This window comes from Plecotus auritus (genome assembly GCF_963455305.1).
Source record: "Plecotus auritus genome assembly, chromosome: 2".
Classification (NCBI taxonomy): Eukaryota; Metazoa; Chordata; class Mammalia; order Chiroptera; family Vespertilionidae; genus Plecotus; species Plecotus auritus.
Window position 1 is genome coordinate 17102896 of NC_137771.1, and position 14103 is coordinate 17116998.

The 14103-nt window shown below is 45.4% G+C and overlaps 1 protein-coding gene across 1 annotated transcript; it reads right to left on the bottom strand.

Annotated features, from left to right (window-relative positions):
• Nucleotides 1–6239: 6239 nt before the first annotated feature.
• NR0B2 (nuclear receptor subfamily 0 group B member 2) lies at nucleotides 6240–9221 on the bottom strand. The gene is made up of 2 exons (XM_080654886.1): nucleotides 8644–9221; nucleotides 6240–7233 (listed from the first exon to the last, which is right to left on the bottom strand). The coding sequence occupies exons 1-2, from the start codon at nucleotides 9182–9184 to the stop codon at nucleotides 6935–6937; spliced, it is 840 nt and encodes a 279-aa protein (XP_080511012.1). The 5' UTR covers nucleotides 9185–9221; the 3' UTR covers nucleotides 6240–6934.
• Nucleotides 9222–14103: the final 4882 nt, after the last annotated feature.

A 14103-nucleotide genomic window follows, 5' to 3' on the forward strand; every position in this document is an offset into this window, starting at 1 on the left:
TGAGCCAGCAAACAACCCCTCCTTAACAGCCCCTCCAGAGAATAGTCTGGCTTCAGGGTAAACATTCTCTGATCTACTGATCCATCATGCCACTCATGGTCACACCACATCCTCACACCCAGTTCTTTCTAGCATTGTTTACTCCTCCCTATGAAAGAAAAACTTTTTTGCCTAACCCTTGAAACATGTGTAGATCTTATGATCAGACTGTTCTCCCATTGAAAAAGCTTCCCATTTTCTATTGCAATAGTTCGTTTCCTCCCTTTCCATAATCATTTCAAATAAAGTCTCTCCTTATTAAGTCCAGATTTGTTTTTATTTGACAGTATACATGAATATTCATAGCTTCATTGTTTATAAGAAAAAGATATGGGCATTTAGTACTAATAATCTCAGGTATATAATGTTGAGTGGAAATAAGCAAGTCAGAAAACAGTTATTCTATTTATATAAAGATAAAGATTCTATATAAAGATTCTATTTATATAACGATTCAAAAAATATAAACTAAGAATGTTTTTTAGGGGCCGAAACCGGTTTGGCTCAGTGGATAGAGCGTCAGCCTGCGGACTGAAAGGTCCCAGGTTCGATTTCAGTCAAGGGCATGTACCTGGGTTGCAGGCACATCCCCAGTAGGGGGTGTGCAGGAGGCAGCTGATCGATGTTTCTCTCTCATCGATGTTTCTCTCTATCCCTCTCCCTTCCTCTCTGTAAAAAATCAATAAAATATATTTTAAAAAAAGAATGTTTTTTAGGGATACATAAGTAAGCTTTAAAATTATAAAGAAAAGTAAAGAAATTATTAACCCAAAATTCATGGTACTCATTACTTTTGGGGACTTCAAAGTTGATGGTAATAATGACCTATGGAACAATGATGAAGATTCATTGTACTCTTATTCTTTACATATATTTTATAAATATTATTTTGTTTTATTCAATTTTAATAAAATATCTTAAAAGGGAAAATAACTCATATTTCAAAAACATAAAGCAAGTGGTTACTTTGTGGTGATCACAAGTTTATATCTATTTGAGAAATAAAAATAAAAACGGGCAGGGGTGGGCTAACAGAAGTCAATGGTGAGAAAAGGGGACATATGGAATACTTTCAACAATAAAAATTAAAATAAAAACAGTTCTAAGGAATATCTGAGTAATTGTGAATGGGAAAAACGTTACATCTAGATTCTAAAATTCACTTATGGGAGGATAGATTGGTATAACCATTTTGGAAAATTGGAAAGATCTACTCAAGTTGAGCACACTTTCTATGACTTAGGATTCCAGTTCTTGTTATATAGCAACAGGTCTGCAAACATCTGTGCACCAAAAGACATGTACAAGCATAATCTTAGCAATATTATTTGATGAACCAAATGTTCCTCAGCAGTATGTGGGTAAACTAATGGTAGTGTAATGGGATATTGTACAATGAACATGAATGGATTACTGCTACACAGCAGAAGAATGAATCTCAGACATAATATTGAGTAAAAGATGACAAACACCAAAGAGTACATTCTGTATGATTTCATTTATATAAAGTTTAAGACAAGCAATCTCATTTATGAAATCAAGGATAGTGATGTCCTTTGCAGGGAGTGGGAGGGTAGCGATGGGGAAGTTTTCTGGGATATTGTTAATGCTCTTCTATTTCTTAAGCTGAGTGGTTGTTACAGTGATGTATTCATTTTGTGATAATTCATCAAAATATATATGTTTGATTTGTGTACTTTTCTGTATATTATACAAAATAAGATTTAGTTAAAACTACAGTTTGAAAATATGAAAATTGAAAAATAAATGCTTTACAGAAAACTATGTAGACCAAAATAAAGATGGTGTGCTTTGGAAAAGCTGTTAGATGACTTGAGAAGTTATGCACTTATTATTACACACAATTGCCATTTGTGTGACTAAATTGCCAGGACCTCACATGATGCTAGGTATCTAGAAGACTCTCAGTAAATCATCATTGGTGGAATGAATATTCCTGGCACTAACATGGGGATGTGCCATTGGGTGTTGACTGGGAACTCTCTCTAGAAAATGTGGGGCCATTTCCGTGGAAGAACACATAGGCTAGATTTCTCACCAAAACTTAAATCCAACCCAGCCCAGTGTTGCTCAGCAGTTGAGCTTCCACCCAGGAGCCAAAAGGTCACCGGTTCCATTCTGTCAGGGCATATGCCCAAGTTGCAGGCTCGATCCCCAGTAGGGGGCCTGCAGGAGGTAGCCGATCAATGATTCTCTCTGATCATTGATGTTTCTATCTCTCTCTCCCTCTCCCTTCCTCTCTGAAATCAATGAAAATATATTAAAAACAACAAACACAAACCCAAAGGTAACCAAGACTATATTTTCACTTTCATTCTGCCCTGAGGAGGGGAAGGAGTCTAGGTGCTGGTATTTATTTTCCAATTCATCATCCCTGACTTTTAAAGACACAAAATAGCATGCCTTGCCAGTTTGTCTCAGTGGATAGAGTGTTGGCTGTGGACTGAAGGGTCCCGGCTTCGATTCTGGTCAAGGGCACCTACCTTGGTTGCAGGCTCAGTCCCTGGCCCTGGTGGGGGCACATGCTGGGGGCAACTAGTTGATGTGTCTCTCTCACACTGATGTTTCTCTCTCTATGTCTCTCCTCCTCCCTTCCACTCTCTCTAAAAATCAATTGAAAAATATCCTCAGGTGAGGATTAACCAAAAAAATAAAAATAAATAAATAATGACACATAATAGCATAGTGTTTAAGGGCATAGCTCGTAAATCCAGGCCACCAGAGTTCATCCTGATTCTATTACTTACTAACTGTGCAACCTGAGCAAGTTACTTAACATCTCTGTGTCCTGGTTTCTTCATCTATAAAATGAGATAATGATAGTAATTCCAGCACAGAGTGGTTTTGAGAATTAAATAACATAATCCATGTAATGTGTTTGAGCACAGCTTTCAATAAATGCTTCATAGCTACCCAGAATGACCAGCAAAGAAATGGGTGATCCCCTTTGTTAATCTTGATTCATCTCAGAGCTTATCCTTGTCACCTCCACCATTTTCACTGGGGTTGCCTTTCTCTGCTCCCTTGTTCTGTGACATGGTCTCTGCATACCATCTCTTGCTGCCCTGGGCCCCAGCGGCCCCAGACCACTTGTAGTTAGCAAAGCACCTTTGCTCTCTGATACGTCTATGCCCTTCCACCTACCATCCCCTCTGTCTGGAATGTTCTTCCCTTGATTTGCCTGGCAAACTCCTATTCATTCTCTTTAGGTCAGAGCAGTCACCACCGGGCTGAAGCATTTTCCCCACCTCCAGGCAGAGTCCCCGCCCCCCAGGCAGATTTAATCATTTCCTCTTCTTATTGCCTGCTGCCTGTCGTATTCCTTCTATTACACTTCAGATCATTCTATGTTACAAGTACTACTTATGTGTCTCTTTGCCATAGACAGGAGGTTCAATATCGTATTTATTCTGTGTCACTTGGCATCTAGCATAGGGTCTGGCACAAGTGGATGTCAAGAGAAATGTTGAGTGATGGAATGATGGATGGATGGTGAGTGCGTGTTGGCTTTTTGCGGCATCATCGATTCTGGGACCTGTGACTGTCCCAAGGCCAGGGTGTGTCAATGCAGGGCACAGCTCACGTCACTGGCTAACTGCTTAATAAGCAGTCAATGATTTGGCTAATGAAGGTAGTGATAATAATAATAAAATAGTACCTGAGGCTGACCCTGCTTCTTAGTGAGTCATCTCTGTCTGGACTTGAGGACAAAGATCAAGGCTGAAAGGTAGATGGTCACTGAACAGTGGCTGAGCTGGCTCCAGACAGCCTGACCCTGACCATGACTCACTCCAGCCTGTGCTGGTGGCAAAGCATGATCTCCAGAGTCCCACAGACCTGTGTTCTAAGCCCAGCACAGTGATCTACCCAGACCTTGGGTACATTTTTTAAATTTAATTTTTAAAATATGTTTTTATTGATTTCAGAGTGAGGAAGGAAAAGGGGGAGAGAGATAGAAACATCAATGATGAGAGAGAATCATTGATCGGTTGCCTCCTGCATTCCCTCCACTGGGGATCAAGCCTGCAACCCAGGCGTGTGCTCTAACTGGGAAATGAACCATGACCTCCTAGTTCATGGGTCAATGTTCAACTACAGAGACATATCAGCCGGGCTTGAGTAAGTTTTAAACCCTGTTTCTTTCTTACTCTCCCTGGTTGATGAGACACAGGTCTCACTCCTAAGATGCTGATAGTGGAGAAACAGTCCCCCACCTTTGGAAAGCCTGCGGTTTCACAGAGGAAGCATTATTTTCCTTATTGCCTTGTCCTACAATTCTCTCTTTAGTTTTGCTATATTTGTCTTTGTGTTTCTCCCAGGTAGCTTGGGAAGGGTGTCAGAAGTGACTCGAGATACAGATGAGAAACAGACTTAAGTGTAGCTCCCAAATCACAGGGAGGGGTAGGGAAGAAATTTTAAAAGGGGCAAGGTAGGGTTAATAAGGGAAGTTATTTGGATGATGGAAACATAAGTTGAGGGGGAAAGGCAGGGGTGGGAAGTGGAGAGGAGTGCCTTCTAATTAATGGCTGTTCAAGGTTGGAGGAGGGGAAGAGGCTGGAAGACTCAGCCTGAGGGTTCAAAGAGGTGCAACAGTAAATTCATGGGATCAGTTAGTGAAGAGACATAAACAATCAAATGGCCCAAAATCCCTGAACCTCCTATGGGGAGACAAGGTGTCTGCTCTGGAAAGAATGGCCTCCTGCATCTGCAAGGCGAGATGGGGTGGTGTGTGCCAAAATGCTGGGAAGGGCAGGGCAGGGCAGAGTGCTTGAGGGCCTGAGGTATGAGTCTGGGGTGTCTGGAGGGGGATAAGGGGTTAAGGGAGATGCAGGACTCGTTCTGGGCTCTAAAGGATGCTTCCATTTGGGGATTTTATTAGGTCCTGGCCAGGAGGAACTGTTGAACAGGGCATGATCTGGTTGAGAGGAGAGTGGATATTGGGGTCACCATAGGGAAAGGGGTTGATTGGTTAGTGGAGGCCCCAAATGCCAGGCAGAGCAGTTTGGCCTGGATTTGCAGCCTCTGAGCAGACCTGGTAGATGTGCAGATGCAGGTCTGCCTATTTTGGGGGTCACTTTTCCTTTTACTGTGACACAAAAACGATGGAGAACATGTCCTGGTGTGAGGGTGTCTCTATGTTGTGTGCCCCACCCTTGGGTACAGGGGTGTATGTGTGATCGTCTGGCCTGGGTGCATTTCTCTGTAGTGTGAATGTGTTTGGTTGGGTCTGTTGTATGCCGTTGAGTAAGTGTGTCTGTATTTCCATGCTGTGTGTGGGTAGATGGAGGGTCTATTTTATGGATCTGTGTAGGTGTGTCTGAGTTGTACATCTTAGTGTATGGGTGTGTGTGAGAGAGAGCTGTAGGTCTGAGTTATATGTGTCTTCGTGAGTGTCTGAGTTGTGTGTGGGATCTGAACTGTGTGTTTATGTCTCATTCTGGGTTTCTGAGTGGTGAGTGGGTGACAGGGTAAGGGACAGGGGGCCTTGATGCTGCCACTGGGTATCCATAATGCATACAGGGCCAATTCAGCTGCTTGGCTCCTAGACTGTTGTCCCTGAGTGAATGACCTCTCATTGAGCAATAATTAACTGGTCCCCCGTGAGAAGAATTCAAACTGTGTTGGTGAAGGGGGTGGGACCTGGTCGAGACAGGCCTTATTGCCAGAGAAAGGAGGAGGTCTGAAAGGGGGTCCTATAGGCATGTGTGTTGTTATCATTCCCTCCTGTCCACCCTGCAGGTCAGTCACCCTGTCCTGGATGCTATTCAAAATATTTAGCAAACAGTGAGGAACAGAGATTGACCAGTCAGTACAGATATAAGCCGTGCCCTGAAATGGAGCAGTTCTGGAGGCCATGCTATGCCAACCATTGTCTCTCTAGTTGCTGGACAATAGGAATGGATTCCAGGAGAAGGACTGGGAGGGATACAGGGGCAGTGCAAGGGAGCTGGGGGAGCTTGGGCAGTGGCTGTGAACCAACTGTCATGAAAGTGTTTCAGACTTTAACAGCTAATGTGGCAGCTAAATCTCTGCTTGCCTTGACCTCTGAGCAGCTGCCAGGCCAGCCCTGGGTGTCCTTGACCCCTCCCATTGGGAGAACAATGGACCATCCTCTTCTGTTGTCTGCAGGCATGGGGGAAGTGAATGATGCCAAACTACAGAAATTCCAGTGACCTTGTCTGTTCCAGTTTTCTTTATTGGCTATCATCTGACTCTCCCTGAGGTGAGAGGGAGCCTTTAGGGGACAGGAGCTGAGGGAGGGGAAGGATCAGTGAGGGGTTTATGGACAAAGAGAAACCCCTTCCCCCCAAAGATAAAGACAAGAAGATGACGGGGTCCTGAACTGATCCTATCCTCTGGATTCAGACCCATGCAAAATAAATATCCCCAGAAATGAAATCATCCACTCTGAAATTAATATCCCAGTTCTCTGAGGCCTGGCTCTTGCATCCCTCATGGTTCCTTCCGCTTGGGCTCCCTCCGATAGGGGCTGGGAGCTGGGGGCTGAGATGAGAAGGTCTCTTCCACATGCACAAATGTCCCTTCCACAGTGTCAGGCTCCATGGATGTAAAACCTTTTATTACAAAAACCAATAACTTAAGTCAGTTCTGTACAAAGTCAGTAGAATGTCTGGCCCAATGGACAGTCTAAGCTTCCATTGCCATTCCAGGAGAGGATAGGAATCTTGGTCCAGAGAATCTGGGGACTACCAAGGGCCAGCCAGACAGCTGGAGCACTATGTCCAAACCAAAGAAGGCCAAGATGGGGTGTGGCTGAGTGAGGATTCATGCAGTCCATCTAGCTGGGCCAGGGTCTGTACAGGCTTGCCTCCTCTGGGAGCATTGGGTCACCCCTGGGGACAACCTGGCCAAATCATTGCAGCCAGCTTCTGCCCAGGCTACAGCTGATCTCTGCTTGGGCTGGAGCAGGTCGGCTCAGCAAAAGCATGTCTTCGAGTAGTCCAGCGATGTCAACATCTCCAATGATAGGGCGGAAGAAGAGATCCCCAAGCAAGCTGGGTGGAATGGACTTGAGGGTGGAGGCCATGAGGAGGACACGGGCCAAACGGCCTTGGCCTGCTGGACACCAGGGCTCCAGGACCTCACATAGTGCTCGATGAGCCTCCTGCTGCAGATGCCAGATGTGGGAGGAGGCATGGAGGCCTGGCATGTCTGTAGGCAGAGGGTAAAGAGGGGTGATGAGCTCCACACTCCCTGCCACCTGAGGCCACAGCTCAGCTTTTGAGGCCCCTTACTACTTCCTCTATTTACTTATTTATCATTTTATTCATCTATCCATCTATGGAGAGGCAGTATAGAGTAATGGTGAAGAACCAGGCTGCCTGAGTTTGAATCCCAGGCTATCACTTATTAGCTGTGTGACCTCGGGCAAATTATGTCATCTCTGTGCTTTGGTTTCCTCATCTGTAAAATAGGTATAGCCTAGCCGTTTTGGCTCAGTGGATAGAGCAGCAGCCTGCAGACTGAAGGGTCCCGGGTTTGATTCCAGTCAAGGGCACATTCCGGGGTTGCGGGCTCGATCCCCTGTAGGGGGCATGCAGGAGGCAGCCGATCAATGATTTTCTTTCATCATTGATGTTTCTATCTCTCTCTCCTTCTCCCTTCCTCTCTGAAATCAATACAAATATATTTTAAAAATAAAATAAAATGGGTATAAATACCTGTCTCTTAGGTTTGTTATGAGCTGTATATGTAAAACCATAGAATTGGGTCTAACACAGTGGTTCTCAACCTTTCTAATGCCGCGACCCTTTAATACAGTTCCTCATGTTGTGGTGACCCCCCACCATAAAATTATTTTCGTTGCTACTTCATAACTGCAATTTTGCTACTGTTATGAATCGTAATGTAAATATCGATGTTTTCCAATGGTCTTAGGCTCTACAGCAGCGGTTCTCAACCTGTGGGTCATGACCCACAGGTTGAGAACCCCTAGCAGGGTTGCCTAAGACCATCGGAAAACACATATATTTACATTACGATTCATAACAGTAGCAAAATTACAGTTACGAAGTAGCAACGAAAATAATTTTATGGTGGGGGGTCACCACAACATGAGGGACTGTATTAAAGGGTCGTGGCATTAGAAAGGTTGAGAACCACGGATCTAGATGCTCTCCAGATTACAAAGAACTCTACCTCTATCCGTTGCTCTCCTAGCTGAATTTTATAAAGGCTCCTACCTCTCTGCCCCGACATCCACTCACTTTCATTCCTCTACTCTATATGATCTTTCTGAACCCAGAGATTTACCTGTGATTGAGGCACAGCTGTGTCTGCCCCCCCCCCCTCCTATACCTACCCTCCTTGTGGGTCAGGGCAAATTTTTGGGGGGCAGAATGGCAAAGGCCAGTCTCTGGTGTGAACAGACCTGATTTCTGCCCCTACCTGGCTGTGACCTTCAGCAAGTCACTTAGCCTCTCTGAGCCTCTTTCATGAGATGACTGTTGTAATAAGGACACAAAGAGATAACAAATGTCAAACCCTTAGAAGGTGTCTTCCCTGGCTGGGCCCTGCCCCCCTCCAGCCTTGGCCCTCATCCTGGAGTGTCCGGGAGCTCACCAGGGTTGAAGAGGATGGTCTCTTTCAGGTAGGCATACTCTTTAGGGCTCAGCTCCAGGCTCCAGAAGGACTCCAGGCAGCACTGAAGCCACTGCACTGCAGCCATTGAGGGTCGAGGCAGATCCGGCTGCTGGCCACTGCCTGCACTGCTGCTGGGCTCCTCCAGCAAGATCTTCTTGAGTATGCTGGGAACAGGGGCCTCTGCCACCTCGAAGGTCACAGTGTCTTGGGCCAACCCAATCAGGAAGAGAGAGCTCCAGCAGTCCCGCAACAGCTGCTGCTGATCCTGGAAGGGCAGCTGGCAGAAGGATGGCAGGTTCCTGAGGAAGACCACTGTCTTGGCCAGAACGTCCAAGGCCTCCCGGCAGGTGCGATGAGGAGCACACAGCTGGACAGGCCGGTGCTGCTTGCAGAGGCAATGCCTACGGGCTGGGGGCACAGAAGGCCTGGCCCTGAGGCTGGGGCTCAAAAGTGCATATAGAATGACTGGGCGCCCTGCAGCATGCTGGCATGGACAGGTCCCCGGCTGGCTGGAGTTCATGGTTGAGAATCTGTTCCTCCTTCCTCCCAGCTATCCCGCCCTCTGATCTGCGCTGTGGGTGCTATTTATATCCCCAATGGTAGGAGGGGGGAATGGTTCAATAACCTTGACTCTAGAAAGTCATGTTCATTGAAAAAAAAAAAAAAAAAGAAACAACCACACACTGACCCTGGCAGGACTGGTGGGGAAGTGCTGGGGGAGGGGACTTGGAAGCTTCACGTGGCCCTGATATCACTTTAGTCAATGAAGTGGATGGTGCAGGGCATGGGGCCGCCCGTTCGCTGCCCCGGCTGTCCCTTATCGGATGACTCAAGTGGATAAACAGGGTCATTAACCCAAGCTGTACCAGGGCACCAAGGCCTCAGGTGCACATTCAGCAGGTGGCCATGGCAGGTGTCCCTACTGGTGCCTGCAGGACCCTTGCTAAGCTGAGATGTCAGCTCCAGAGCTAGACAAGCCTTGAACACAGGCCCAACCTGGAAGTGCCTTATCACTAGCTTGTTTGCCTAACCTTGGGGCTCAGCTCCTGTTTTTGGTAAGGAACAGGCTACAGGGAAGGGAGCCAGGACCCTGGGGGGCTGCAAGGACTTTGTCCGCTGTGCAGTTTAGGAGGCCCCTTCCTCTGACTCCAGTTCTGGAGGCCCTGCAGAAATAAGATCCTTAAGAACTCTCTTGCCAAAACCGGTTTGGCTCAGTGGATAGAGCGTCGGCCTGCGGACTGAAAGGTCCCAGGTTCGATTCCGGTCAAGGGTATGTACCTTGGTTGCGGGCATGTCCCCAGTGAGGGGTGTGCAGGAGGCAGCTGATCGATGTTTCTCTCTCATCAATGTTTCTAACTCTCTATTCCTCTCCCTTCCTCTCTGTAAAAAATCAATAAAATATATTTAAAAAAAAAAAAAAAAAAAAGAACTCTCTTTCCGCAGCCTGGATTTCTAGAGCTCCTGAGAGGTTGTATTTGCTGAGAAGCCCTTGCAGAAGGATAATAAAATATGGCTGCTGTTTATTGAATACCTACTATGTGCCAGGAACTTTCTACTCAAATATTCAGGTCTTCCCTATGAGTAAGATTTTTACTTTTTGAGACTCAAAGAGGTGAAGTGAATTGCCCAAGGTCATGCCACTAAGAAGATGGAGAGCCCAGATCTGTCTGATTTCAAAGTCCTTGTTTGTTCTTCTGGACCCATTGGCCCAATTGTGCAGCCAGAGCTGTGTGGCCCGAGTTTCTCAGTGTTGGTGGCTACCTGGGCACCCACCTTGATACTGCCTTGTCTGGAGATGTTGCCCACCTATGATCTAGGCAGAAATGTTGTTCTGCCACTAGCCACATGGCAACTGTCCCTGGCAACTGTCTCAGATGGTGGGGCATGGAGTGTGAGAATGGCGGGAAGGTCCTTGGCTGTGTCATGTCTATGGACCTTGCCAAGCCCAGCCTGGGCAGCTATCACCGTCCCTGACTTCTGTTCCTGGATCCCAGTTGTGTTACCTTGAGCTGATCCCCAAGTCTCTCTGGGCCTCCGGAGCTTCATCTGGGACAGTAATGCCTGCCTGCAGGGCTGCTGCGTGGACAAAGTGAGGTCCAGGATGTTATATTCCAAGCAGCTTCTGGCATACATTAGGACTTTGTTCCCCATAAGGAACCAGGCCTCCGCAGACAAACAGGCATGAATTTTTCATTTGATTGTTAATAATCTTAATCCTTACATTTATAAAGTTCCTGTCATGTCTTTCTTTTCTCACTGAATCCTCACAGCATCTCTCAAAGGAGACTCTGGAGTCAGACTGGCTGGGTCTAAATCCTGCTCCATCACTTAGCTGAGTGGCCTTGGGCGAGTCATTTGAGATTTCTGTGCTTCAGTTTCCTCATCCTTAAAAGGGTGGCAAGAAAGGCAATACCCCTATAGTGGGTATTGCTTTTATGGGACCTGAAGCCTATGCAATTTGGAGCACCCTCTTTAATAATAGAACAGCAGGTATAAAAGTGGATATTTAAAATGAGAAAATAAGTTACTACCAATTACAAAGTAAAATAAACTGACTGAAAACAGAAACATCCCAAACCTAGGAGAATAACAAAATACTTTTACTGACCAGTTAGTTGCCTGACAATATTTGCCAATGTGTTTTAGCTGTATGCTTTTTGCTCACCTCTTCACATGTCAATGCTATTTATTTTGAGACTATTACAAACACAGAAAGGTTGCAAGTACAGTACAGGGAACTTTTTAAAAAAACCTTGAACCATTTGAGAGTAAATTGCTAAACCTGATGCCTCAGAACTTTCAAATACTTTAGTGTGTAATTGAACATCTAATATCAGACCCTACTTCAGTTTCATCAAATGCTCCATGAAATAAGTTACAGTGAAAGGGCTCAGTCCAGAATTTCACAGTGCATTTCTTTCTTTTTTAAATATATTTTTATTGATTTCAGAGAGGACGGGAGAGGGAAGGAGAGGTAGAAATATCAATGATGAGAATCATTAATTAGCTGCCTCTTGCATGCCCCCTACTGGGGATTGTGCCCACAACTCGGGCATGTACCCTTGACTGGAATTGAACCTGGGACTCTTCAGTCCACAGGCTGACGCTCTATCCACTGAGCCAAACCGGCTAGGGCTCACAGTGCATTTCTTTATCATGTCTCCTAGTCTGTCAGTCAGGAAACTTCCCATCAGTCTTTCTTTGCCTTTCAGACCTTGATGCTTTGAAAGAGTTGTAGTTATTTGGTAGCAAGGCTCTCAATTTGGGTTTGTTCGAGGCTTCCTTATGATTAGATTCAAGTTATGTCTCTTTAGTAAGAATATCACAGAAGCAATGCTGTGTTCTGTTTGTTGTTGTTGTTGTTGCTAATTCTCACCCAAGGATATTTTTCCATTGGTTTTTACAGAGAGTGGAAGGGAGTGGGAGAGACACAGAGAGAGAAACATGGATGTGAGAGAGACACATATATTAGTTGCCTCCCGCACACACCCTGACTGGGCGGGGAATCAAGTTTGAAACCCAGGTACATCCCCTTGACTGGAAAAGAACCCGGGACCCTTCAGTTTGAGGGCCAGTGCTCTATCCACTGAGCCAAACCAGCTAGGGCCTGTGTTCTTGATACATCCTATCAGGGAGCACACATTTCCATTTGTCCCACTTGGGTCACTGATTAAAGGATGTCTGCCAAACTTCACTATAGTTTCTCTTTCCTCTTTGTAATGAATCGGTGTTTTGTGAGGAGGCATTTTGAAATGATGTAGCTAGTCCTCTTCATACTTTGAATGTATGTTTGTATGTATGTGCGTGTATGTATTTAGGTATGAGCTCATCGTCTCCTATTTTATTCAGTGGCTTGTAAACTGTTATTATCCTTATTTATTTTGATGTCAGGTTGTCACAGATTTGGCCAATGGGAGTCCCATTCAAGCTAGAGTCTATATCAGGGGTGGGCAAACTTTTTGACTCGAGGGCCACAATGGGTTCTTAAACTGGACTGGAGGGCCGGAACAAAAGCATGGATGGAGTGTTTGTGTGAACTAATATAAATTCAAAGTAAAGGAGCGGAGGGGAGAGCAAGAGAACCCCCCGCTCTTTTGGTTCCGCGGGCTGGATAGAACAGCCGAACGGGCTGGATCCGGCCCGCGGGCCGTAGTTTGCTCACGGCTGGATCCTTTTGACATTCCCCATCATTCTTTGAACACCCTTTATTTTCTGGTATAACAAGATGTCATTTTTCCAGCCCCTGAAGTCAACCACTACTCCAAGAAGCTCTATTTTAATCTTTTAGTGGAGAATAGTATTTAAAAACCATGATCTGGGCACTAGAGTCATATTTATTTTTTTATATATTTTTAAAATATATTTTATTGATTTTTTACAGAGAGGAAGGGAGAGGGATAGAGAGTTAGAAACATCGATGAGAGAGAAACATCGATCAGCTGCCTCTTGCACACCTCCCACTGGGGATGTGCACGCAACCAAGGTACATGCCCTTGACTGGAATCCAACCTGGGACCTTTCAGTCCGCAGGCCAACGCTCTATCCACTGAGCCAAACCAGTTAGGGCCACTAGAGTCATATTTAGAAACCAAGATCTGCTCATTGCTATTACGGTGTCACTGCTCCCAGTCCCTCTCAGAGCTAAGGAACGTAGGTGCATGTGAATGCACACACAGATTTCTATTTAGTTCTATACCTATACGTATAGAATAACAAACATGAGCCCTAGCCCTAGCTGGTTTGGCTCACTGGCTAGAGCGTCGGCCTGGGGACTGAAGAGTTCCAGGTTCGATTCCAGTCAAGGACATGTACCTTGGTTGCGGGCACATCCCCAGTGGGTGGGGGGGTGCAGGAGGCAGCTGATCGATGCTTCTCTCTCATCGATGTTTCTAACTCTCTATCCCTCTCTCTTCCTCTCTGTAAAAAATAAATAAAAATATATTTAAAAAAAAAACCCCAAAAACAACAACATGAGCCCTAGTCAGGTTGGTTCAGTGGATAGAGGTCGGCCTGTGGAACAAAGGGTCCCGGTTTTGATTCTGGTCAAGGGCGCATACCTTGGTTGCAGGCTCCTCCTCACGTGCAAGAGGCAATCTGTTGATGTGTTTCTCTCTCACATCGATGTTTCTCTCTGTCTTTCCCTTTCTTTTCCACTCTCCCTAGAAATCAGTGGAAAAATATCCTCGGGTGTTTTCTTAAGCAAGAAGGAAGGGGTCAACTGTGTCAAATGCAGCTGAGAAGCTGAGAAAGATAATAGTGGTCCATTGACTTGGCATGGGTGGAGATCATTATAACATTGTTCAGTGGCTTTTAAGAAAAGACTGATTAAATTATGGTGAGATGGAAGTAAGGAAGTAGAGAAACAAATATAGCAATTTTTCCAAGTTTTTCTGTGAATTGGGGTGGTAGAAAGAGAAAGTGGGTCACATTATAGTAAAA

Excerpts from the sequence above, each read along its gene's own strand:
- NR0B2 (XM_080654886.1), bottom strand. The coding sequence starts at position 9,184 with ATGAACTCCAGCCAGCCGGGGACCTGTCCATGCCAGCATGCTGCAGGG. Across the intron at positions 7,234-8,643 it reads GACCATCCTCTTCAACCCTG|ACATGCCAGGCCTCCATGCC; the intron begins GTGAGCTCCCGG and ends CTCTGCCTACAG.